The sequence below is a fragment of the Sapajus apella genome, unplaced genomic scaffold (genome assembly GCF_009761245.1).
Source record: "Sapajus apella isolate SASKATOON/1434 unplaced genomic scaffold, GSC_monkey_1.0 scaffold83, whole genome shotgun sequence".
Lineage (NCBI taxonomy): Eukaryota > Metazoa > Chordata > Mammalia > Primates > Cebidae > Sapajus > Sapajus apella.
This window is the reverse complement of record NW_022437023.1, coordinates 5,403,547-5,427,680: the sequence shown is the minus strand read 5'-3', so window position 1 is coordinate 5,427,680 and position 24,134 is coordinate 5,403,547. Positions and strand designations below refer to the sequence as shown.

The 24,134-nt window shown below is 38.0% G+C and overlaps 1 protein-coding gene across 2 annotated transcripts in view; it reads right to left on the bottom strand.

Annotated features, from left to right (window-relative positions):
* ZFAND3 (zinc finger AN1-type containing 3) overlaps window positions 1-24,134 on the bottom strand; it is a 340,250-nt gene that overhangs the window by 225,366 nt on the left and 90,750 nt on the right. For both annotated transcript variants that reach the window (XM_032253333.1, XM_032253331.1), the window contains exon 2: window positions 8,875-8,915. In XM_032253333.1, the coding sequence (XP_032109224.1) occupies window positions 8,875-8,915 (41 nt within the window). The remainder of the gene's footprint in view (window positions 1-8,874; window positions 8,916-24,134) is intronic.

The window sequence follows — 24,134 nt, the reverse complement described above, 5'->3', positions numbered from 1 at the left end:
AGTAGGAATTCTAACATTTTCTCTCTTTGCCACAATGGATAATCCTGTATACCACGAAGAGACCACAGCTTTAGACCAACATGTGGGAAGAAATAAAGCCAAGTGACAGGCTAAACTACCTTAAAAGACCTAGTAACTACTAAATTGCCTATAACACTTTGCCTATAATACTCTAACACATGATCACAATTTTTCCACTTGAGGCCTAAAAGAAGTCACCTCTCAGCTATTTCACAGCACTGAGCACTTTGTTTCCCATTAGAAATGCAAAATTATTTCTGATATAATTTCCATAACATCATCATCATCTTCAACATACTGCTTCATCTATCTTGACTAGCATAATAATTAACCACACAATTTAAGAATGCTTATTAGTAAGCATCACACTGCTATAGACTAAGAGATCAGAAAAGGCTGCCATAGTCCAGCATTGCTAATCCATTAAGGACCTGCTGCCCGAGTCTTGCTTGCATTTGATAGTAAAGGGGGCTACACCACAAAGAATAGTTTAAACATTCTTTTAACATATTCAAGCAAATGCTAGAAAAAAGAGACAGAGGAAAAAAAACAGGGTTGCAACTGTGGAATAAAAGTGGCAGTTGAAAACAAATGTCCATCTACAGGGGACTAGATAAATTAGGGCATATAATAATGAAGGTGACCAATGAATACATCAAACAAACTGATACACTTAGAAGAGTACCAGTTTGGTACAGAGAAGTGCTATTAATATTTTCACTGGCACAAAATGCATAAACTGAGATTGTTCTAGGTAAATCTAGACATTAGTTATAATGGAATATTATAGTTAAAATGAACAAGAGCAACATGTCAACATTATTAGTTTCTAAAAGCATTATTTATAAGAATACAAGTTGTAGACTAGCACAAAATACCACGTAAACATTTTAAAAACAGAATAATAACAATATTTCTATAAATGCCCATTCATAATAAAAAGTATAAATACAAGGATAAGAAGTTGAGTGTTTGTCTCCGAGACGGGAAGATGATGACAGAAGTAAAAGAAAACTATGACATTTCAGTACCCTTTTTAATGTGATAAGGAAAAAGGCAAAACATTAGCATTTGTCACTTCTGTGTGGGTTTGTGGATATTCTGAATTTCAGACACCCAACGATTCAACAGATACCTACCAACAGACACATAATGGTTAAGGAGAGCCTGATGAGTTGAACTGTCCCTTTTTAACAAACATATGACCAAAATGTGTGTGTAACACTTGAGAAATCCCTCTTGGGCTTTTGGCTTTGAAGAAATCAAAGAGTATACAACAGCAATCAAGTCAAAAAGATTACAAAAGCAGGAATACTCTATTCAAACACTTTGTCCTAAGAGCAGCAGCTGCTTTCTTTTGGGGAAAGGTGAATTTAAAAAATCAAGGTATGACAAGCTTACAAATTCTCCACTATCCTGCCAAATTTTTTGCATTGGAATCGGTAATTTGTTTCTAAATTATTTGTGCACAGTTCCTACATTTCTAAAATAAAACATATATAAGAAGAGCTTAAAATCTGTCAGACTCAGTCTGTTCCTCTTCTTGTAGAGCCTCAAAATTCGGCTGTAACCTACAACTCTTCACTTTCGAAAGTGACTAGAATCGGATCACTTTTACTCTGGCATTCTAACAGGAGATGGAAGCAGGAAAGAGATTAGTGTGTAACTCCAACCACTAAGTTGCAAGTTCATAGGAAATATTTTAATTTACTTGGTATGAAATGAGAATTTGTTATTCTCTTCTGGGAACTATAATGAAACTCAAGTCGCTCTCAAGAAAAACATTAGCATTTTGATTTACCTACCATTTTACCCTGGCATTGTTATGCCACTCACCTTGGATGTCAACATTTAGATACCCTATGCTTCAGGCTATAGCTAATTTTATTTTGCTCATTCCAGAAAGAAACAAACCACTTTTGGATTTTATAAATTCACTTCACTTTTTAAAAATGTGTAATTTGTGCAATTACATTAATACTTAAATCTGAAAATACAGACAAAATTAAAATTTAAAGCTCCCCAGTAACTCTTACCCTGAGGCTACCAAAATTAAATTTTTCACATGTCATCTTCCAGGTTTATCTCATGTAACCATACACTTGTACATGATATGTGAATCACATCAGATAGCAAATTTAAGTTAGTCTTAATATTTAAATATGTCTACAGTTTATTAAAAATTAAATACGAACACATTCAAAAGTCCACCAAACCAAAGGGAATTTTGTACACTGTGTAACATATATTCAGTTTGCCTTAAGATAAGCATCTGTCAGCGCCGGGCGCGGTGGCTCAAGCCTGTAATCCCAGCACTTTGGGAGGCCGAGGCGGGTGGATCACGAGGTCAAGAGATCGAGACAATCCTGGTCAACATGGTGAAACCCCGTCTCTACTAAAACTACAAAAAATTAGCTGGGCATGGTGGCGTGTGCCTGTAATCCCAGCTACTCAGGAGGCTGAGGCAGGAGAATTGCCTGAACCCAGGAGGCGGAGGTTGCGGTGAGCCGAGATCGCGCCATTGCACTCCAGCCTGGGTAACAAGAGCGAAACTCCGTCTCCAAAAAAAAAGATAAGCATCTGTCATCCGTGCTACTCAAACAACCTTCCATTCCTTGAAACATATCTTCTGATCAGTGCCTTATAAAGTATACAATGATCAATAGGTTATAGCTACTTCCTAGTCACCAGACTTCTCTCTTCCTCCAAAACTAGTATTTCCAAGGGTTTATGGGGGATAGAGATGATGTCACATTAGTATAGGAGTTACTGCAGTCAGATATTTTTAAATTTCTGCCTTCCCGACTTGTAATCATTCTCTTTGATGCTTCTGCCATCCACAGATGCAGGTCAGCAAAACCATTCTGTGAAAAGCACTGCTTTAATGATAGCTGCCCTTCAATATGGTAGAACAAAAGGTCATCATAAATTAGGTACTAAATATTCCATTGTTAGAGGCAGGAATATCCATTTGACTCTATGCCTGACTTTTCATATGTATTTTAACACTGTAGTAGTCTACTGGGTTTAGTTTAAGCTTCACTTCTAAACTAGTCGAAAACTCAGAAGTGATCACAAGAAACTATTAACCTCTTGCCTAAAGACACAAATGAAATATTCCCTATTTTACAAAGTGATTAGATCCCAAGATTTTCCAAAGCTATACTTCTACAATTCACTGGGTTTCAAACTTAAAATCGTAACAGTAATATATACATATTTACATCACAACCCATTACACGTGTTTTCAATTAACTCAATGTAAGTCAAAGGTTTCACAAAATAACTTTACTATTTGCAATACACTGACATTTTCTATTCTACTCAGATTTTTTACATGCTAATCATGACCCTTTAAATTGTCTACCTACTGAGTGACAATACCCAGTTTGAAAAACTGCATTAGAAGGTAGTATTTCAACCAATTTGCCATAACTATGTCATAATTTTCTTACTTTCTATATTCATTTACTTATTTTTTAAGTAAAATAATATATAAAACAATATTAAAATATTTAATGAAAGGATAGTATGACAGGTAGAATATTATCAACGGGGTTAAGAAAAGCCAAAATTAGGCCAAAACAGATCCTCAGACCAGCTTTGATAATTGAAAAGATTTATGGCAAAATCAATTGATAACTTGTGTCCCAGGGTAATTACATACCATCCTTTTCAATAGTTTAGAAAGTCTCCATAACTTCAAACTGCAAAGCTGTTAAGCAAATCCTTTCTTTAGCAATAATATAAAAATAATCAACACTCTTGACTGGGAAGAATTATTTATCAACTCAAAGGTGGGAGAAGCCTTGCCCAAACTCCAGGAATTTCAGGTTTCTCTACTCACAGAATAGTTTTAAACTTGAGAGGTACAGATCTGTATTTCCAAACAAACGTACTCATTTGTGGTTTAAGAAAAGAAAACACAGAATGTGTGAAAAGGGGATAGGGAAGGTAGAAAAGTAACAAATAGGAATTCTTACAGGAATGGAGAGAATATAGTATGCTAAAATTAAGTCTTGCCTTTTTTTTTTTTTTTTTTTTGAGACAGAGTCTTGCTCTGGATTCACTGCAACCTCCGCCCCACAGGGTAAAAGCGATTCTCCTGCCTCAGCCTCCTAAGTAGCTGGGAATACAGGCATGTAGCACCATGCCCTGCTAATTTCTTCTATTTTTAGTAGAGATGGGGTTTCACCAGGTTGGTTAGGCTGGTCTCAAACTCCTGACTTCAAATGATCCGCCCTCTTGAAGTGCTGGGATTACAGGTATTAGACACCGTGCCCAACCTTTTTTAATAGACTAAATGACCTCATATAAAGAAAATCTAGATGAGCATTTTAAGTCCATTTTGCCTCAAATCCTAATACTTGAGTCAATCATTTCCTGGTGCTTCCCCAGAATCCTTACTGTAAGTGTCCCAGTGATCCTGGCATAGAAAATACTGGATGATAAAGGTTTCTACTCTAGGTCAAAGCCTTTCTCTTAAGACTGAGAAAGAAGCATACTATGTCTTTGTGAAGAAAACTCCTTTAGAATCACTTGAACCCGGGAGGCATAGTCTGCAGTGAGCTGAGATCACACCACTGTACTCTGGCCTGGGCTACAGAGCCAGACTCCATCTCAAAAAGAGAGGGGGGTGGGGGGGGCGAGAGAGAGAGAGAGAGAGAGAGAGAGAGGGGCAGAGGATGGGGGGAGATGAGAGTACGAGAGACAGAGAGAGAGAGACAGAGACAGAGAGATAGGGGGACAGGGAGAAGGAGAGAGGGAGAGAGAGAGGGAAAGGAAGGAAGGAGGGAGGGAGGGAGGGAGGGAGGGAGAAGGGGGGGAGTGCGCATGCACGAGTGAGAGAGTGCGCATGCACGAGTGAGAGAGTGCGCAAGCAAGCGAGCTCCTTTAACCAGTCTTAAATCATTTCGGCCTTTAAAGGTAATAGAGGCCAAACCAAGATTAACAATAAGACAGTCATCGAAATGTTAAAAAACAAAACAAAACAAAAAAACACCTCTCTCTCATTTCAAAGAGAGAAATTTTGGTTGAGCTTCAAGTCTTTAGCAAATCCAGCCAGGTTCGGGCCTCTTCTACATACATGCAAAGGTCTGATACAAATATTTCTCATTCTAACAATATACAGATATACAGAATCATTATTATTTGGTATATAGTTGACCAGCAACTAACATTTCAATGAGTTTTAGCAACTCTCATTCTGCATATACTCACTTCTTTTCCCTTCTTATTCCTTTCCTCTAAATCCAAATATACCAAGAATATTTTATAAAGGAGAATATCTGAAGTAATGATGGTTATTGGGGCAGGTGTGTGCTCACCACTTAGCAGAATATTTCATCAGCAGCAAAACAGTATCCAAGTAAACCTTAAACACACACCTCTAGTTCCTAACCTACAACACATTTTCTACGTAAGATTTTAAGACTTTTTTCCCCACTTCATTCAATTTTATATAAACAAGTTATAACAAACTCATTTTGTCACCACATAGATTTCGAAAAGGAATCTTGAAAAAAAAATTTTTAACCTAGTGGCAAACAATAACTATTTAAAAAGTGATTTTTCCATCTTTTAAAGTACGCTGTACATTTTACAATATAAAGAGTCTTTGAAGATCACAGTGGCTTTGGCCAAAGTAATCTTGATGTTGTCTTATCAAACTCATGCCTCTTCTGTAATGCTGCATTCACTATACTCTCCTTATGTTCATACTGAGATGACAACCAAAAAATGTATTTTGAAAGTTCAATGACGTCTTTTCTTTTGAATTTCTAAAGGAACACAAAACTCTTTTTCAGCAGGCAGGATATTAACTGGTCATTCCATGCAACTGCAACTGGAGAGAGCAGTAGTGTGTGGGTAAAAAATATAGAGGAAAGAAGAAAATATTTTCTTCAGATACTTGAAAAATGTCCTCCTAATATTTTTTAAAGCCAAAGTGGCAAAGCTGTATAAAAAGTAAGTAGGACAGGCACGGTGGCTCACGCCTGTAATCCCAGCACTTTGGGAGGCCGAGGCAGGCGGATCACAAGGTCAAGAGATCGAGACCATCCTGGCCAACATGGTGAAACCCTATCTCTACTAAAAATAACAAAAAAATTAGCCAGGCGTGGTGGCACATGCCTGTGGTCCCAGCAACTCAGGAGGCTGAGGCGGAAGAATCACTTGAACCTAGGAGGCCGAGGTTGCAGTGAGCCGAGATTGCGCCACTGCACTCCAGCCTGGTGACAGAGCAACACTCCGTCTCTGAATGAATGAATGAATGAATGAATGAATGAAGTAAATAGACACAGATCTCCAGAGACAAATAATTATAATCACAGAAAGTAAAACTGTAACAAGTCCAAAGAAACACAAAGACCATGGCTAAATTCTAGCTTTATGGTTAAGGGCATAAGACAGCTCCTTATAGGTATTTGACGTGAACCACCTTATACAAAGGTGTCTGGCCTTCTCCCAAAACCATGCCAGTAAAGCACGACTTACAATGGGGTCTCCATGTGGAGACAGATATATAATCTAATACAGGTTGAGTACACCTTATTCAAAATGCTTGAGAGCAGAAGTGTTTGGGATTTGTTTTTCTCAGATTTTGGAACATTTGCACCTTGGAGCATCTCAGATTTGGGATTTGGGGTTCTCAGCCCATATAAATTTTGTCTCACTGCCACTTTCATCTTTAAAGTTAACCTTTCACCAGTGAGGAAGCATTTCTTTACATCTGTATAATTGTAGATACATAAGGTAACGTGCAGAATACAGTCCTTTTTTTTTTTTTTTTTAAACAGAAGGAGTCTTCCTTTGTCATCCAGGCTGTAGTAAGACTCACCGCAACCTCTGCCTCCTGGGTTCAAACAATTCTCATGCCTCAGGCTCCGAGTAGCTGGGATTATAGGCACACGCCACAATACCCAGCTAATTTTTGTATTTTTTGTAGAGATGGGGTTTCACCATGTTGGCCAGATGGTCTTGACCTCCTGATCCACCCACCTTGGCCTCCCAAAGTGCTGGGACTACAGGCATGAGCCACTGCGCCTGGCCCATATACAGTCCTTTAATATGGCACAAATACTGTTAAAAACTGCATAAAAATCCACCAATATTTCTTTTCTTTTAAAAACCTAAACTATTTGACAAATTCCAAATTTTGAATATATAAAACCCGTCAGCTTCCCCAATTCTCCCCATTCCTTCTCACCTATCCCCTAGTTTAGGCACAAATGTAAAGGTCTAAAGCTTACATTATGATTACTTCCTTGCCCAAACAGTATATGTTATAAAATTAACAACAACAAAAATCTCTTTGATAAAAATCTACCCAGGCTCCTCTGAGCCCTCTTTGGACCAGGCCTCAACCTGGGCCTTTAAAAACCAGGAACTCTCCAAACAAATGATTCGGTCTACCCTGTCCTTTCACATTAAAAGACTTAAACACTAACATTTCTAACAGCTCAAGGTTACCTCCCTAGGATGACCCTAGACTCCCTTAAAGTGTCTGCCTCTTAAAAGCTCAAGGCTGCCAAAGAATTTACTGTTTGTTCTAGCCAACATCTGCAGATAGGCCCTGACCAACTAAAAAGGGTTTACAACTGTGAATCCTTCCTCTGTCCCTCTGAGCCAGACTCCTACAACTCAGGAGTGTCTTTCTCAAGGACTTGAAAGCCATTTCTTTAAAAATGTAACCATCAGGAAAAACAGGGTCTCTATTCCCCAGTCACAGTGCCAGCTAACAGACACAGCTGGCCTAATCAGCATATTTTACCAATCTTTTTAAATTTTTCACTTCCTTGACTCTACAGATTCCCTGTTTATCTGCCCTGACGAGTACCCTGCCATTCTCCCTTTAAAACTCCCAGTCATCTCTGCAAATTGAAGTTGACTTCAGTTCATACTGGACTCTCTTCCCTATTGCAAAAGTGTATTACTGATGAAAATCTGTCCTTAGAATTTAAGCTAGTATGCAGCTTTATCTTTGACAAAATGAAAAAAGAAGTTAAGCATATCCTAATTAGTAAAGACTTATTTATATAGATCACTAAAGTTATTTTTTTAAGTAAAAAAGAAAGGAAAGAACCATAAAGGTTTAAGGAGTCATAATTCTAGGAGTTAACTAATTACCACTCGGGAGCTAGAAAAGGCCCTTGGCACACATCAAGCCCAAATCTTTGTTTTATAATGATGAATCTAAGGTCCAAAGAGACTATGTGACTTACCCGAGGTGATTTCAATAAGGGATTTGCAGGAGGTTTTTTGGTTTTTATAGAGACAGGGTCTCACCATGTTGCCCAGGCTGGCCTCGAACTCCTGGTCTCAAGCAATCCTCCTGTCTCAGCCTCCCCAAGTGCTGGGATTATAGGCATGAGCCACTACGGCAGCCTCTATGATGGATCTGATAAGGGTCTAACTCAGCGTGATTCTCTTTCTGACTCCAACATGAAAATATTCTTCTGTTATATTCTCATTAATAAAGCAATATTAACCATTAATCATTCAAGTCAAGATAAGCAATGAATATCTACAACCCCATTAAAAGACACGCATTTTTACAGTTCTACTATACACCAACAACAGTAAACCAAGGAAAGGTTGTTTGGTGCAAGTACACAGGAGATAGAATTTCATTCAAGGAAGACTATTTCAACCATCCTAGGCAAATTATGAATTCACCTTGTTAAGGTGAAATTGCTTTCTCACACAAGCTAAGAAAACAAAACCCCATGCATAAATCCAAAGGAGGGTCCAATTATTTAGTCTTAAAAACAACCAAAAAAAAAAAAAAAAAAAAGACAGAGAAAGAAAGAAAGAAAATGAAAGTAAATTAAAAAATCCTTTTTCTGCACTTACCAGCAAAGCATTTGGAACAGAGATTCATAGTCTTGCTGGACCTGGGGCAAACAAAAAGAAAAGAAAGAAAGAAGAGCTAAAAGTTCTGTATGACTCTAATCAAAACATAAGATGTCCGAAATGTAGACAAAGAACTTTCTGGCCAGGCAACTGAACTAATAAATTAATAACAGGTCCCTATCTGGCCACCACTCCCCCCACAACAAAATAAAAACAAAATGAAAACATAAATACTTGTTTTTTATATTTATTTTTTACCTGTAAGTTAGCCAATGCTTTCTTTTGTTTATGGTGTATGTTAGCAGCTTATATAGTAACAAGTTCAGAAACATTATAAAATGCCCAGAAGATGGTATGAGAGTAAATCAAACCCACGTGATTACCACATTCCCTCTTTCATACTGGAAAATATACAAAGTTATCATTATAAACAACAAAGTCTTTGTAAATGGGTAAAACTTCTTCCTCATATACACAGTCGTTTATCTCTACAACATTAGTTGAACTTTACTCTTTCCTATTTCAGCTCCTAGTCACATTATGACCTTCTTGTTTAAAATTCTTTCTTCAGATGCTCCAATCAAATTATTTTTGATTGAAAGGACTAAATTATTAGTCCTTTCATCCACTACTAATAGCTACAATTCACTGAATACTAACTTAGATAGGCATTTAACATACATTATCTTATTAATCGTCCCAACATCACTAAGATGGGTATTACCATATTGCTTTGCTTCTAAAATGCACTTTAAAAAAAAATCACATTAGCATTTCTGTAACAAGGAAATACCTTACAACTGGATACTAGGGATGAATAATTTAACCTATTTATGTCAGAGGTTGCAATTTTTTGAATTTTTGCAATGAGACTGGGTGATGACCTTGGGCAGGATATAAATAATTCTCATACGTTTAGTGTTCCAGTAATGGAACACATGTTACCCCCTCCTCTGCCAAGTTATTATTCAATTTAGAGGGGAGTCTTAGAAATGAAAGACAGACAGTCTCATCCCCATTACAGAGGTGAGCAGCCTGTTCTAGGTCACAAAGCTAATAACTATAGAAAAATATCTGACCTTGAGTCAAAGCTAATTCCAAAGGCCAACCCACCAACCTTTATTCACAACACAGCACCTAGAACTACAGCACCCCAGGGCAATCAGTGACTTTTCTGGCCAGGTTCGGATGCTCATGCCTGTAATCCTAACACTATAGGAGGCTGAGGCGGGTGGAACGTCTGGGAGTTCAAGACCAGCCTGGGTAACATGGCAAAACCTCACCTCTACTAAAAATAGAAAAATTTGCTGGAAGTGGTGGCACATGTCTATAATCCCAGCAATTTGGGAGACTGAAGCATGAGAATTGCTTCAACCCAGGAAACAGAGGTTCTGTGAGCTGAGATCACACCACTGTACTCTAGCTTGGGCAACAGAGCCAGACTCTGTCTCCAAATAATAATAATAAATAATAATGACTTTCCTGTTACATTCATCTCACTGCTGTTTCTCTTCCTGATCCTCTCCCAAGCAGACTCATTCTTATAGCTCCTCCTTCCAAAAACCTCCTAGAATGCTCTATGTGATAGGCAAGCTGACCTATTTACAACCTCATTCCTCAGCAACTCCATTCCCAATATTTCAGCCTTTGACCAGAACTGTCCCTAAAAATAAAGTAAGCCAAACTTCTTTTGCCCTCTTTTTTTTTTTTTTTGAGACAGAGACTTGCTCTGTCACCCAGACTGGAGTGTAGTGGTGCAATCTCAGCTCACTGCAAACTCCTCTTCCCGTGTTCAAGTAATTCTCTACCTCAGCCTCCCAAGTAGCTGGGATTACAGGCACCTGCCACCATATCTGGCTAATGTTTGTATTTTTAGTAGAGACAGGGTTTCACCATGTTGGCCAGGCTAGCCTTGAACTCCTGACCTCGTGATCCACCCACCTCGGCCTCCCAAAGTGCTAGGATTACAAGTGTGAGCCACTGTGCCCGGCCTTGCCATCTTTAGTAAGTTTTACAATTAAAGAAAGCCTCCCTCAGGAAGTATTCTCTGATGCTGATTGTTTGCCCATATGCTGGAACCTAAGACCTAACAGTAATTGTCACAAGATGGGGGAAAGGGGTTAATATTTCTTTCCCCAAAAAAAAGATGCTGTTCAACAAGTAGATATTCCTTTAGAATTCTGCTTAATATAAATACAACAGCAATGAGGAAAATTAAGTATCAATAAGTGAATAAACTGAGTAAGTGGATAAAGAGCTGTGTTAATGGTAGCATCTAACATTTATTACCTGCCTCTAATGTGACAGACATAATACCAAATGCCTTCAATCCCATTTTACCATTGAAGAAACAGAGATCCCAAGAGGGTGCATAATTTACCTAAGATTACAGAACTAGTAAGTGAATTAATCTGGTCTAACTCCAACACCTGTATTCTATTCATCATGCCAAACCTGGGCCTCTGCCCCAATATAGAAGCTGAGGGGCATATACCAGTCCAGAACCAGCACTCTGGTAGTTTGTAAGAATGTCTATGGAAATCAAGTCAGCTCCCTGAGAAAGTAAAGCTTCTCATCTGGAAAAAGCACATCTCCCGCCCTCCCTGACCCTCCAGGCACATAGGAAAACAACCCAAGATTCCCAGTTACTTCAGTTCTAATGCAAGGAAGAACTGAGAATGAAGAAATTCCTACATGCCTTTTTTAACTAACTGCACTTGAAGTAGAGGTACATCCCCATCCTACAGAGACTCACTAGTATGGATGCAGTATACACAAATCTGTGGTTTACAGAACATTCTCCACTGCCAGATTATCAACTGTGCTGCCAGTCATATAAAAGTCTAGTACATACAATTATGTATTGTACATAATACTTGATTAAAAAATGATAAATATGTGACTGGTTTGTGTATTTACTATACTTTTTATCCTCATTTTAGTAATTCTTCTACTTACTAAAAAAAGAAGGCATTGTTATCCTATGAGATGATAGCTCCATACCAGTTACTGCCCCTGAAGACCTTTCAGTAGGAAAAGATGTGGAAACAGAAGACAGTGATGCTCCTGACTCTGTGCAGGCCTAGGCTAATTGTATGCATGTCTGTGTGTTGGTGCTTCACAAAAAACCTTTAAAAGCAAAAAATAAAATAAAAACATTTTTTAAATAAAGGTGCCAGGCCTGGTGGCATGCACCTTTATTTAAAGTCCCAGCTACTTAGGAGGCTGAGAAGAAAGGATCACTTGAGCCCAGCACTTTGAGTCCAGCCTGGGCAATATAGTGAGACTCTGTCAATGAATCAATCAAGAAAACTTAGAATAAGGATATAATGAAAATATTTTTGTGTAACTATACAATGTGTTTGTGTTTTAAACTAAATGTGATCACAAAAGTGTCAGAAGTTTAATTTTTTTTTTTTTTTTTTTAGAGATGGGGTTTCTCCATGTTGGTCAGGCTGATCTCAAACTCCTAACCTCAGGTGACCCGCCTGCCTAAGCCTTCCAACGTGTTGGGATTACAGATGTAAGCCACCGTGCTCAGCCAAGAAATTCAAAATTTTTTAAAGTTTATAAGGTAAAAACATTATAGTAAGCTAAGGCTAGTTTATTATTAAAGAAAATGTTTGCCGGGCGCAGTGGCTCAAGCCTGTAATCCCAGCACTTTGGAAGGCCGAGGCGGGTGGATCACGAGGTCAAGAGATCGAGACCATCCTGGTCAACATGGTGAAACCCTGTCTCTACTAAAAATACAAAAAAAAAATTAGCTGGGCATGGTGGTGCGTGCCTGTAATCCCAGCTACTCAGGAGGCTGAGGCAGGAGAATTGCCTGAACCCAGGAGGCAGAGGTTGCGGTAAGCCGAGATCGCGCCATTGCACTCCAGCCTGGGTAACAAGAGCGAAACTCCGTCTCGGAAAAAAAAAAAAAAGAAAATGTTTAAAATAAATTTAGTGTGACATAAGTGTACAGTCTTTCTAACATCTACAGTAGTGTAATGTCCTAGTAGCTTCACATTCACTCACTACACATTCACTGACTCACCCAGAATGATTTCCAGTCTTGCAAGCTCCATTCATGGTAAGTGCCTGGGACAGGTGTCACTTTTTTATGTTTTATGCCATATTTTTACCATGCCTTTTCTATGTTTAGATACACAAATACAACCGCCTACAGCATTCAGTATAGTAACATGTTCTACAGGTTTGCAGCCTAGGAGCAATAGGCTATGCCATATAGTGTAGGCGTGGAGTAGGCTATACTACCTAGGTTTGTGTAAGGACACTCCATGACGTTCAACATTGTCTGCACAATGAAACTGACTAAGCACATTTCTCAGAATATGTCTCCATTATGAAGCAATGCATGACTATTTTCTTTTGTATATATAAAAATTTCATAAATGCCTAATGAAAGTCTACAGATAGCATTTTTTCATTTTACATTTAATAGTTCTCATGCCTTATTCTTCAAAACATACTTGTTGCTCTGTAATAATCCATTACATACTAATACTATAATTTAGTCACATTCTTACTAATGTTGAATGTTAAATCATTTTCCCCAATTTTCTTCTATTATAAATATTGCTATAATGAGCATTTTTGGACTTAAATATTTAGTCATAAATCTGTATCTGAATGGCTTTAAGACTGATTCTGAGGAGACTTTACTAGATGAAAAAGTATGATTTTGGTTAAGTATTACAAAATTACCTTCCAAGTAAGTTCTAATATTATTTTCAATACATCTTTAACAACAATGTTTATTTTCCTTATTTACATATGAGACAAAGTCTGGCTCCATCACCTAGGCTGTAGTGCAGTAACATGATCTCAGCTCACTGCAACCTCTGCCTCCTAGGCTCAAGCCATCCTCCCACCTCAGGCTCCCAAGTAGTGGGACTATAGGTGCATGCCACCATATCCAGATAATTTTTTATTGATTGATTTTTTTGTTGTAGAGATGGCATTTTGCCATGTTGCCCAAGCAGGTCTCCGACTAGTGAGCTCAAGTGTTCCACCTAGCTCAGCCTCCCAAAGTGCTAGGATTACAGGTAGGCGCCACTGCACCTGGTTGACACTATTTGTAGTTTTTAATTTTTACTTGATGGCAGAAATGATTATGTTGTTAAATATTTCTTTAAAAAAATGTTTTTCAACTTGGAAGGATATCAATTTTTTAATGACAAATAAATTAGCCTTCATGCTAATTCGTCTTGGGGAATTAAAGTAACATTCCTAATTTCTGGGAATTCTAGAAACATTTATAATATTTTACTAACACACAAGACTATTATCTCTCCCCACTGAGAGAAACACTCTGATGCAAAAAACTTTTTTTTTTTTTTTTTTTTTGAGATGGAGTCAGTCTCACCCAGGCTGAAGTGCAGTGGAGCAATCTCAGCTCACTGAAACCTCCACCTCCCAGGTTTTAAATGATTCTCCTGCCTCAGCCTCCCAAGTAGCTGGGACTACAGACATACGCCACCACGCCTGGCTAACTTTTTGTATTTTTAGTAAAGACAAGGTTTCACCATGTTAGCCAGGATGGTCTCGATCTCCTGACCTCATGATCCACCCGCCTTGGCCTCCCAAAGTGCTGGGATTACAGGCGTAAGCCACCACGTCCCGCTGCAAAAAACTATTTTAATATAAATATAGAAATAAAAAACAACTGACACCGTACCAATGTTCCTCAACAACCTTTTTTTTTCTTTTTTTCCCAACTGGAAGGAAAAACCTAGGGCACAAGAAAATTAGAGTATAAAGAAAAATCAGTACCAGCATGTAAGTATACCAAGCCCTTCCAGTCCTATGATCCCTGAACTTCTCTAGACTAGACATGTATCATAAAACCAAAAAAAACTAGACAACAAAGAGAGTTCCTTCTTCAATGAAGGGACTCAATCTGTAAAAACTGTCACATCTGTAAAAACTAGTCTATAAAAACACAATCTGTAAAAACTAGTCACATTTCTGAATTCAATCTCTTATAAAAATCCAGAAAAAGTAGTAAAGCGGTGGGAAGGGTAAGAGGACAAAGTGAAGGAGAAAGGGGCAAGGAAGGGGGTGTTAAATGAAAGGAAGGAAAAAACAAACCACAATGCCTAATACAATCTAAAAATCATCTCAGTTTTCTCAGAGGTAAAATTAGAGTATTAAAGGCTAGTAACAATCTGCTTGCCACCTCATATACATATAGCCAGAAAATCTAACTTCCTACAGCAGCCAGAAGCAGCCAACAGCTCTACTAAATCATCACTCTCTGCTCACCCCAGGCAAACAAGAAAAAGACTGGTTCAAACAGATGACATCCTAGCTGGCAATGACAAAGGAGGCTTTCAAGGGTGCAACCAGCCTGTCCAAACTGTTACACAACACTCTAAATCACTCAATGTCTGCAAATTTTCTTTTTAAGGAAATATTACAATGGAAAAGACAGAGCTGTTAATAAGGGATACTTATTTCTATAATATAGCAATATGGATCCTGATCACTTTAAAAACTAATTTTAATGTAACAATTTAGGTTCCAAGTGGGTTATTGTAATTACTAGTGGTTTTAGCATTTTATGCCCAAATTCAAGGACACCAGAGCAAAATGCCTCTGATTTTGTGTGTTTTAAGTACTTGCACTAAAAGTTACAGTGTATAGATGTAAAGCTAGTCACATTATCATGTGTGGCCCTGTATATATTACTAAAAGCTTAGTCCAGCCCCATCTAACAATTACGGACAAGATGAGGCATGGCCATCAATAAACTAGTCAAAAGAAAAAGAAGAAGAAATTAAAATATATGAATGAAAGCCATAGTAGAAAAGGAGAAAAAAATACAATGAAGTGAATAAAAATGCCAAATAATTTTTCCACATACAAGAAACTTAATGAGGTTATCAACTCTAACACACCCTACACATAGAATGATTGCAGCTGTCCCACCATATATCCCCAAACATAAGGTTTTCTTCCCTAAAATTACCTTTCAGAAAGAAAGAATTGCTTTACAATTAAATCATTACTTTTAAGGCAGACACCAATTTTTTTTTTTTTTTTTGAGACGGAGTTTCGCTCTTGTTACCCAGGCTGGAGTGCAATGGCGCGATCTCGGCTCACCGCAACCTCCGCCTCCCAGGTTCAGGCAATTCTCCTGCCCCAGCCTCCTGAGTCGCTGGGATTACAGGCACGCACCACCATGCCCAGCTCATTTTTTGTATTTTTAGTAGAGACGGGGTTTCACCATGTTGACCAGGATGGTCTCGATCTCTTGACCTCGTGATCCACCCGCCTCGGCCTCCCACAGTGCTGGGATTACAGGCTTGAGCCACCGCGCCCGGCCCGACACCAATTATTTTATAGTAAATACTAACAAGGGCCAAAAAAAGAAAAAGCTTTAAAAACAAAACAAAACAAAACAAAAAACTGGAAGTTAGAAAGAGAAATCCAAGCATGCAGTTGTGCCCAGGGAAATGAATGGTGGTTGGGATTTCAAAAGAGGAAAGTAGAGTCACAGTCCCAGAGGTATCTCTCCAATTAAGAGTCTGTGAAATGGCTGAGACAGTGAAGTTCGTATTACTAGTCAGAGACACTGAGGTATGGAAGGATGTCAAGCCATCTCTAGTCTTGGATACTTTGTCAGGGCTACTATACCAAACCAGTTTTATAAGGAGGGGAGAATACAGTTTTAAACACAATTTTAAAACTTTTTTCTGAAAAGTGATTATCAATAGTAGCTGCCACTGAAGAAGGCCTTTGAAGATCTTCTAGCAAGCAATGCAGTAAAATAGCCTCAAAATGTGAGGAAGATCACAAATGACATCAAGATGATGACGATTCTCCTAATGTTACATGAATGAATTCTTGTGGCTTAGGATAAATTTTTCAGTGTTAGCAACATTTACAGATTTTAAAGTGTTTTATCTCAAACAACTTGGAAGCTGAAAAATAAAATGAATATGATATCCTCTGAAAAACCATGGTTAATAACTTTTAAAATGGCTTGGCAAATATTAAATAATAATTTGGTAAATATTAAAGACTGATGTCTGTGCAGACATGAAGAATCTGAATAAATCTTTTCATAATACAAAGTGTGAAAAGTAACATTTTAAAATGTGTATTAGGTGCATATAAAATTACATATAATTTTATATAATCCATTACCTTAAACATGCATATGCAGTTACCATCGGGACAAAACGGGTGAACACATATATAAGATCTCTCTGTACTTTTTTATACCTCTGGTGAATCTACAATTATCTCAAAATAAAGTTTTTAAAAAGATTTTTAGAATATCTATGTGTGATTCAGATACTTAACTATTTCACCTACATCCCTAAAAGTTTCTGTATTCAAGCTAACCAAAACACTTTTTCTTATTGAGAAAATGGAGGACTGTCTTATATCTGGGTCTCTTCATATATGCAAAGATATATGACACTTTAAGGACATTCAATCCCTATATTAGAGTAAAACTAGTGCTCAGCAGTATTCACTTTCGTAGTAGAGAAAATAGCACAGAAAAAAATTAAGTATTCTTAACCACCTTATAAATTTTTCCAGAATTCTGTATCAATCAAGGGCACTTTCTGGAGTGATGAAAATCTTCTATATCTTGATGTGGGTGATGACTACACGAGTATATACATTTGTCAAAATTAAGTTGTGCATGTTAAGATTGTACATTTTACTATGTACAAATTACAACTCAAGTATTTTTGGTACAAAGAATAAATTGAAAATTTTCTATACTACATTAAGTAGTTCTACTGGTTTATTAAAACGGCATTTTTCATGTTATGAAAACAACACACAGAAAACTTCCCAACCACCTAGTGTAAGAGCAAATATCTGAGAATTAAACTGAGAATGACAAATTTAAGAGAGACAACAATGAGGTATGCTCTGGCCTTATTTTTCTTCTGGCTAACCATGTTGCTTTTGAAAATAAGTGGGGATAGAGGGACAACATTTATGGAGCTCAGAGTACTTTTTTTCCCAAAGTGTGTCAAAATAATTAAATATTCACCTGTCCTACACAAGTGGCAAGTATTTTTGCTTCATTCTGGGGAACTGTGTACTTATCTACTCTCATTAAGATAATTCAGGCTTGCAGAGAGAGGCATTCATGTATCCACATTTATGGTAAATTAAATCAAAGGCATAATTTTAATGAAAGATGAAAAGTAAACTAAAGTATTATTATTAGATCTTTCTTTGTCAGCAAATGAGACACAAACCTGGGAGATGATAGAGTTACAAGGGTTCAAAGTACAAGGTTTAAACAGGCTAGCAAGGAAGCTATATGACTGAGAAAGAAAAGCACAAGGCACTTCCAGAAGCTGGAGGATATCCAGGTAAAAAGACTACACGATGCAACAGTTCTGTTCATGTCATTCAAGTAAGATAAAAATATCAACAGAACATCTACAAAATATGGAGGAGGAGAAAACAATATCTAGCAATATGCACATACAAGAAAAATTTTAATGTATAGATAATATCACTGACATATATTTTTTAAACGTCATTTGTACCTCAACACCTTCCATTTGCTCAAATTCCAAACATTTTATACCTTACATCGATCTACTAGGACATTCTCAAGGAGTTTGTGAAAGGGTCAGGACACCACACCTGCACTGAAACTAGATGAGGAATGGTTGAAAGGTGACAGCAGAAAATAAACTGCTTTCCTTATTCCCAGTCCAATGTTCATTGACAAGTAAAGTTCAAAGTTCAAAATATTCATTTCCTATTTTAATCATTCATCACAAAATACAAGATTGACCAGAGTTTGCAAAAGAAAATTCTCTGGTTATAACTCCCACCAAAAAAAAAAAAAAAAAACAACAGAAACAGAAGCGAACTCAAAACAGAAGCGAACTCAAGAGTACATCTTTTCTATTTCTGCCCCAAAGACTTAAAGTATTCATGTTCTATAATCACCAGAGATTCTATTGCTTCTTCTGTATCATATTTTACTGCCCCTGTAATCATAAATTTCTAATGCCTAACACATATTCCTCCCACTGTTGTAAACTCCCTTATAATTCTGTCATCAGAGTAAAAACAGTTGCTACAGGGGTAGTGTTAAGAGCAATGACCTGGGAAGAAAAGGCTTAGCTTGAAGGTGGAACCTCACAACTGGATTTTGTCACCCATTAAAATAAAGTGAGTTACTTAGACCAGTGACCACTAACATTCTATGTTGCAGTCATAGAATGTGTGATCATAAATCTATGATCACACAATGATATCACAAATGATCCCCTATTATCCTTGAGAGATACATTTCAAGACTCCCAGCAGAAGCCTGAAATCATGGGTAGTACTGAACTCTATATATATTGTGTTCTTCCAATACAAACAGATTTCCTAATTTATAAATCAGACACAAGAAAAGATTAACAACAATAATTAACAGAACCATTTTAACACTCTTTCAGCATCACTACGTTTGTGCTTTGGGGCCATTATTAAGTAAAATGGGATTACTTAAACACAAGCACTGAGATACCATGACAGATACCATGACAGTCTGCCTGAAAACCAAGACAGCTACTAACAGGCAAATAGTGCATACAAAGTGTGGATATGCTGGAGAAGGGAATGATTCGCAACCAGGACAGGATAGAGCAGGACAGCATGAGATTCCATCACGCTATGCAGAATGATGTGCAACTTAAAGCTTATGTTTATTTCAGGAGTTTTCCATTTAATACTTTTATACCATGGTTGACTGCAGGTACCAGAAACTGCACAAAGTGAAAACATGGATAGAGACCACTGCAATTATATATCACATACATTGTTTTATACCACTGTAGTTTACCACACTTTGCAGGTATTGCACTTTTTACAAGTTGAGGGTTTATGGAAACCCTGCATTGAGAAAGTCTTTGTTCCAACAGCATGTGTTTACTTCATATCTGTTTCACATTTTGATAAAGTTCGCAATATTTCAAACATTTTCATTATTATTATATCTACAATGGTGATCTATAATCAGTGTCTTTAATGTTACTATTGTCATTGTTTTGGGACACCATAAACTACGTTCTTACAAGCCAGCAAACTTTTTTAAGTTTAAAAAAAACAAACAAACAAACAAAAACACATAGCGGCCAGGCACAGTGGCTTATGTCTGTAATCCCAGCACTTTGGGAGGCTGAGGCAGGCAGATTACCTGAGGTCAGGAGTTTGAGACCAGCCTGACCAACATGGTGAAACCCTGCCTCTACTAAAAATACAGAATTAGCCAAGTGTGGTGGCATATTCCTGTAATCCCAGATACTCAGGCGGCTGAGACAGGAGAATCGCTTGGACCCAGGAGGCGGAGGTTGTAGTGAGCTGAGATCCCATCATTATACTCCAGCCTGGGCAACGAGAACGAAACTCAGTCTCAAAAAAATATTTTTTTTTAAAACTAAAAAAAAAAAAAAAAAAAAAAAAAAACACAAAACCACATAGCATCAGGGGAGAGTGCAAATGCAGTCTCCCACGACCACAGATTATGCAGTCAAGTTTCACACATTTGTGGAAATTGCAGGAGCAAACTTCATCAATAAATGTTATGTGTGTTCTGATCACTCTGCCAATTGGCCACGCCTCCATCTCTCTCCCATTTTCTTGGGACAATATTAAAATTAGGCCAATAATGCTACAATGTCCTCTAAGTGTTCAATGGAAAAAAAAAAAAGTGTCACACGTCTCTTTCTTTAAATCAAAAACTAGAAATCATTAAGCTTAGTGAGAAAGGCATGTTGACAGCCAAGAAAGGCCTAAAGCTAGGCCTCTTATGCCAGTTAGCCAGGTTGTGGATGTAAAGAAAAAGTTCTGGAGGGAAATTTAAAATGCTACTCCAGTGAACACACGAATGATAAGAGGGTGAAATAGCCTTATTGCGCCTATGGAGAAAGTTTTAGTGATCAAGGGAGAAGATCAAACCAACCACAATATTCCCTTAAACCCAAATCCTAATCCAGAACAAGAGCCTAATTCTCTTCAATTCTATAAAGGCTGGGAGAAGTGAGGAAGTTGCAGAAAAGAAGTCTGAAGATAGCAGAGGTTGGTTCATGAAGTTTAAAAAAAGCTATCTTGGTAACAAAAAGGCAAGGTTAAGCAGCAAATGCTGTTGTACAGCTGCAACAAGTTATCCAAAAGATGTAGCTAAAATGAAGGTGGCTACACTAAACAACAGATTTTCAATGTCAAGGAAACAGACTTGTGCTAGAAAATGATGCTACATAGGACTTTACAGCTAGAAAGCATAGTCAGTACCAGGTTTCAACATTTCAAAGAACCAGCTGATTCTCTTGTTAAGGACTAGGGCAGCTGGTGACTTTAAGCAGCCAGTGATCATCTGCTATTTCAAAAATCCTAGGGCCCTTAAGAATTATGTGTCATACCTGTGATCCCAGTGATCCCAGCACTTTGGGAGGCCAAGGCAGGCTGATCACTTGAGTCCAGGATTTTGAGATCAGCCTGGCCAACATCTGTAATCCCATTTCTACTAAAAATACAAAAATTACCCAGGTGTGGTGGTGCACACCTGTAATCCCTGCTACTCAGGTGGCTGAGACATGAGAATTGCTTGAACATGGGAGGAAGAGGTTGCAGTTAGCCAAGATTACGCCACTGCATGCACTCCAGCACTCCAGCCTGGGTGACAGAATGAGACCCTGTCTCAAAAACAAAACAACAACAAAACTATGCTAAATCTACTCTGCCTGTGCTCTAGAGACAGAACAACAGGGTATGGAAGATAGCACAGCTGTTTATAGGATGGTTTACTGAATATTTTAAGCTCACTGTTGAAAACTAATGCTCAGGAAAAAAGATCCCTTTGAAAACACTGCTGGCTCACTGACAACGCACGTGGGTCACCCATGGGCTCTGATGGAGATGTACAAGAAGATGAATGTTGTTTTCATGCCTGCAAACACAAGATCCATTCTGCAGCCCACAGATCAAGGAATCATTTCAGTTTTCAAGTCTTATTAAGAAATACATTTCATAAGAATATAGCTGCAGGCCAGGCGCAGTGACTCACATCTGCAATCCCAGCACTTTGGGAGGCTACGGTGGGCAGATCACTTAAGGTCAGGAGCCCTGGTCAACATGGAAAAACCCTATCTCTACTAAACATAAAAAAAAAAAATTAGCTGGGCATGGTGAGCTGCACCTGTAGTCCCACCTATTCAGCAGGGTGAGATAGGAGAATCGCCTGAACCCAGGAGGTGGAGGTTGCGGTGGGCCAAGATTGCGCCATTGCACTCCACCCTGGGCGACAACAGTGAAACTCTCATCTCAAAAAAAAAAAAAAAAAAAAAAAAAAAAAAAAAGAATATAGCTGCCATAGACCGTGATTCCTCTGATGAATCCTGGCAAAGTAAACAGAAAATTTTCTGGAAAGGACTCACCATTCTAGCTGCCCTTAAGAACATTTTTGATTCATGGGAAGAGGTCAAAAAAGCCACATTCACAGGAGTTTGGAAGTTGTTTCCAACTCTCATGGATGGTTCTGAGGGGTTCCAGTGGAGCAAATAACTGCAGATGTGGTACAAACAGCACGAGAACTAGAATCAGAGGTAGAGCCTGAAGATGTGACTAAATCAGTGCAATGTCATAATGAAATCGAAATGAATGAGGATTTGATTCTTATGAATGAGTAATGAAAATGGTTTCTTGAGATAGACTCTAGTCCTGGTGAAGATGTTGTAAACACTGTTGAACAAACAAAGAATTTAGAATATTACATAAACTCAGCTGATAAAGCAGCTTTATCAGGGTTTGAGAGGATTGACTCCAACTCTGAAAGGAGTTCTGCTCTGGGTAAAATGCTATCAAACAGCATTAGATTCTATAGAGAAATCTTTCATGAAAAAGAGGCAACTGATGCAGAAAACTTCGTTGTTGTCTTATTTTAGGAACTTGCCAGAGATGCCAGAGACCCCACTCAGCCTTCGGCAACCACCACCTTGATCAAGGCAAGATCCTCTACCAGCAAAAAGTTGTGCTTTACTGAAGGTTCAGGTGATTGTTAGCATATTTTTAATCGAAAGTATATTTTAAAGTATGTCTATTTTTTAGACATAATGCCATTTTACTTAACAGATTACAGTATGGTATAAACAAAACTTTTATATGTACTCGGAAACTAAAACATTTGTGTAACTTGTGCTATGCTGTGGTGGTCAGGAACAGAAACTGCAATATCTGCAAGGCAGACATTGTATAATATCTGTACAATCTACTAAGAAAATTATTAAACTTCCTTGTATTTCTAAGCTAAGTATCTACTAAAACATTCAGCTACAGGACTATTTACTAGTTTTTCCGTTTTCTCACTCAGAACATTTGCTTGCACTGTGAAGGTCTAACACCAAGTACAGTGAAGCCCTGTAATTTCCATAAGCACCATTCCAATTACATGACTTGTTACCAATGATTTTGAATGCAAAAGCACTATCCGCTTAACAATGAACCACAACACTCGGACCAACTACAAAAGCATTATCAATGACCATTATTTAACTGGTGTTCTCAGCACTTTGGGATACTTTGCACTATTCACGTGTAGTACAAGCACTCTACTCCCATACCTAATTTCAACAACTATTTACTTTCCTTTAGAAAATTATCTTGCCATATGTATATTCATCAACTTTCGAAAACCATCAGGTACTCTGAAATTTAATCAACTTTTCTATTGAGCCATCTATTCAATTTAATACCATTTCACAATCTTAATGAGCATACTCTGTGTGCCACCACCAAAGACTCTGGTGGAAGTATTTAGAAGCAGTGGGATCAGGATCCATCTGATATAATTCAACTCAGAGTGCATGGTCCCCTTCCTCAGTGCTGGGGACTGGTGCTGAGCCATGGCTACTTGTTCTCAGAGGATCTAGATAATCCTAGGTCAGTCCATCTTCCTAGCCTACCTCTCACAAACATCTGCTACCTATACCATTACACACACACACACACACACACACACACACACACACACACACACGATAAAACACTGTAAGCTGGCCAAAAAACAGATCCATAGCAACTAACCTACAGCAGACACCCTAAGAAGGTGAATCTGCATCACACTCCTCTTCAAAGAAAGCAAGTTTTAAGTTTTCTTGGCAACGCTCTACTGAACTGACTATAGTGACCTATGCTAGTGAGAACCCCCACCCCCCCTCCCCGCCATAAACAGACTGACATAACCACAGATTGCCAAATGCCATTTCAGGCAGTAGAGC